This window comes from Nothoprocta perdicaria, unplaced genomic scaffold (genome assembly GCF_003342845.1).
Source record: "Nothoprocta perdicaria isolate Ctin4 unplaced genomic scaffold, notPer1 scaffold_312, whole genome shotgun sequence".
In the NCBI taxonomy this organism is placed as follows: Eukaryota; Metazoa; Chordata; class Aves; order Tinamiformes; family Tinamidae; genus Nothoprocta; species Nothoprocta perdicaria.
The window spans coordinates 212,544-215,653 of NW_020455547.1; the positions used below are offsets into that span (position 1 = coordinate 212,544).

At 48.3% G+C, this 3,110-nt stretch overlaps 1 protein-coding gene across 1 annotated transcript in view; it reads right to left on the reverse strand.

The window, feature by feature from the left end:
* NDNF (neuron derived neurotrophic factor) overlaps positions 1-463 on the reverse strand; it is a 22,934-nt gene extending 22,471 nt beyond the window's left edge. The window contains exon 1 of the mRNA XM_026042727.1: positions 440-463. Coding sequence (XP_025898512.1) covers positions 440-459 — 20 coding nt within the window. The 5' untranslated portion in view covers positions 460-463. The remainder of the gene's footprint in view (positions 1-439) is intronic.
* Positions 464-3,110: the final 2,647 nt, after the last annotated feature.

Sequence of the window (3,110 nt, forward strand, 5' to 3'; positions counted from 1 at the left end):
GCGCCGCCTCCTGCCGCCCCGCGCGGCCGCGGGCAGGTGAAGGAGGGAGCGGCGCAGACACGCACGGAAAGCCGCGCTCGCGCCGGCGGCCGAGCCCGCGCGCGGGAGGCGGGTGTTGCGAGGGCCGGGCCCCGCCGCAGGTGCCCGGCGCCGCTCGCAGCCACCTCCCGAGGCGCCGCGTCCTCCACTGCAGGCAGCGCGAGCGGCCCCGGGACGGCACAACATACAAGTTTACTGAAAGAAGGCAGGGATCGAGGAAGGGCCCCCCTGCAGTCCCAGCCCTGTCACCTTTCCATCTTCATGTCCCCAGTTTCACAGATTTTTTCAGTAGCATTTATCCTTTGCAGACAAGCTCAAGAGTATGACTTGGGGGTAAGGAAGAAAGAAATGGGAGCTTAGAATGACTTTATGCATATATTTAAGGCAAGCGTAGAAATACCTGGTATCCGTGGAGAGCATGCAGACCTTGTCCCTCCTGGAGGAGCGCYTGCTGCCGACTGCAACGCCTCAGCGAGGAGACCTCAGCAAGCCGAGCGGCACGGGCGGCACTGCTGCTGCACGGCACCGAGAGGCTCAGTCACCCAAAAGGGGAGACGGAAACAAACTATGCTCAAAAGTCTCATTTGTCAGGGAAGAGCGAGTGGCAGCGCCCTGCTTTCCCCCTGCACCCTGAAGCGCCCCGCGGGCAGCGCTGCAGCTCGCTACTCCATAGAGCCTGCAGAAATGGCTGGCTCTGCCTGGAGGTCATTAGAGGTAAAATATTGCTGCCCAGTGAAAGAGCTCTGGAGACCGTGCGCTTCACACGCAGGCAAACAGATTATTTGTATCCTGAGGACAGTTTTAGTGCTATTGTTCTTGGCGGGTATTACTATTGTGCTTTCAGTGGAAGCAAGCTGACATCCCCTGCATGTTATTTACCAAGGGACGTGATACTTACTGTGCTGCAGGGCGATCTCTCTTTTGGGGCTGCTTGCGTGCACTTCCATCGAGACCAGCATGATTTAGAGCGTAGCACAGAAACGCTCGCAGCCGAAGGAGCAGTTTAAACATGTTCAGAACAAGATTTGCCATTCTGAAAATTCACAAGGAACAAAAAAAAAATAAACTTCGATATGGCAGGTAGATATTTTGTTTTTAATCCATTTTTAATCTATTTAACTGTGCTTGGTACTAAGAAACTGGTATTTAAGTCCTAACTCCCTGAAAACTAAGACAACTCATTTATAGTCCTTATAGGAGCAGGTATCAAGCGTCAGGTATCTTACCACACCCTGGGCAAAAAGTCTGGGAGTGCAAAATGTGGGTGTTCTTTATGTATATGCAATAAAACTGGAGGATTTAAAAAGAAGAGCAAACACCTAAGTAACACCCTCTGTTTCTGTTCTTTCTCCTAAAGATTTCCAAAGAAAATAGTTTCCCCAGGAAAAAGAAGGCACAAAGATGAATTTCAAAGAGGCATGGTAAGCACTGGTGAGGACCAAATTCTTCATTCCTGTGTACTTACAGATTTGTGGCTTTTTTTTTTTTTTTTTTTTTTTTTTTTTGGTAGCAGTGGATCATTTACTCAGGGTCTGAAACTGTTTCAACTTAAGTGAGCAAATAAATATCCAAAATTTGGAACATCTGTAATTGCTCTGTGAAGATGTCATTTCATTGCTCTCTTCACTGTTTTACCACACTGTGAGACCTTGTTAGAAGGGATAGGTGCTACCAGAAAACAAGAAATATGTTATGCATTATTGGCAGGGAGGGAAGGCAATGTTTGATAAGCTATCCATGGAATATATCTGAGTAATAGAAGTTTCTGAAACAAAAATTAAGATCTGCAATTGGATATTCCAGGAGCAGAGAAAGGGGGCTAACTCATCATATAAATAATTCATTGCAAATTTTGGCACCCCATCTTGCTGCGCTTTCAGTATGGAGGACAGATGACACTGGTGTGCATCTGTGTGTTTAACTGTAGGTATATTTTTGATCTTTTTTTTCCCCCCAAGTATGGGATTCTCACCCTGATGGGAGATCCACAAGTCTGTTATCAGTAACCCATTAACATGTGTTGCCAGGAAGGGGGTATCATTATTACTCTCAGAAACAGARGACATGTTAACCTGGCGTTGCCGCTCAGGTATCGCCTCACACACCGCTGTGGGCTCTCGCAGAGTGAGAGCTCTCTGGGCGCAGAGTGATCCTTTCAAGAAGGGGGATGAGGAGGGCAGCAAAGGCCTCGAGCGGCGCACAGGAAGCCCATGGCTCCTCAGCTGCCACTGCTGCTCTCTGCTTTCACAAATGAGCAAATCTGCAGGTGCAGCCAAGCCCAGCAGGGGCTTACAGGTGAGAATAAACCCCAAATTGATCTAAGCACAGAGATGATACTCCTAACAGTGGCAGAAGTGCTGCTGTTGTTTGCCTGATTTTGCTCACCTGACAGAGCTGTTAAGTTTTACTCGAGCAAGAGGCCAAGTTGAAACTTTGAAGCCGGGTGATGTGCGTGTGAGATGGGACTGCCTTCTAGGGGCCGGCAGCAGGAGCGGGTTGCAGTCACTCCGAGGTGCTCTGCTGCGTGCCAAGCAACTCCCCGATGGGCAGCACAGCACAGGGTGCTCTCGTGCACTTCCCAAAGAGCTACTGCAACCAGCAGCAGAGCAATGAGCTCCCTGCAGTCGCTGGAGTGTTGGCTCTCTGCTCGCTTCAGTCAGGGCTTCTTGTTTTAATAAGAGACATTTTCTTTATCTCAAAAAAAAAGAAAAATCAAAAGCATATGCAGCAGTTGGAGTGCAGCCTGTGATTTAACTCAGTATTTCCTCTGCATCACTTTAAAGTGCTGGTGTGAGAAGGACAAAACAAGGCACCTCAACAATAAACAGTGCTTAATACAACTTCCCTACACCCTCATGTTGGCCCACTAGGCTTCATCCAGCTGCAGCACAAACTAACACACCGCTGCTGACCTCAAGGGGTCATACCTCTGGGCTGCTCTTCACTTGCCTGTTTTATCAAATTATATTTTACTTATCTTTTAAAATCTCTTGTCATTGACTGTTCTAYACCTTCAGTTCACTCTTTCTAACCCTACTGTTTTATGAACTGATGAACAAGACATTTTGTTG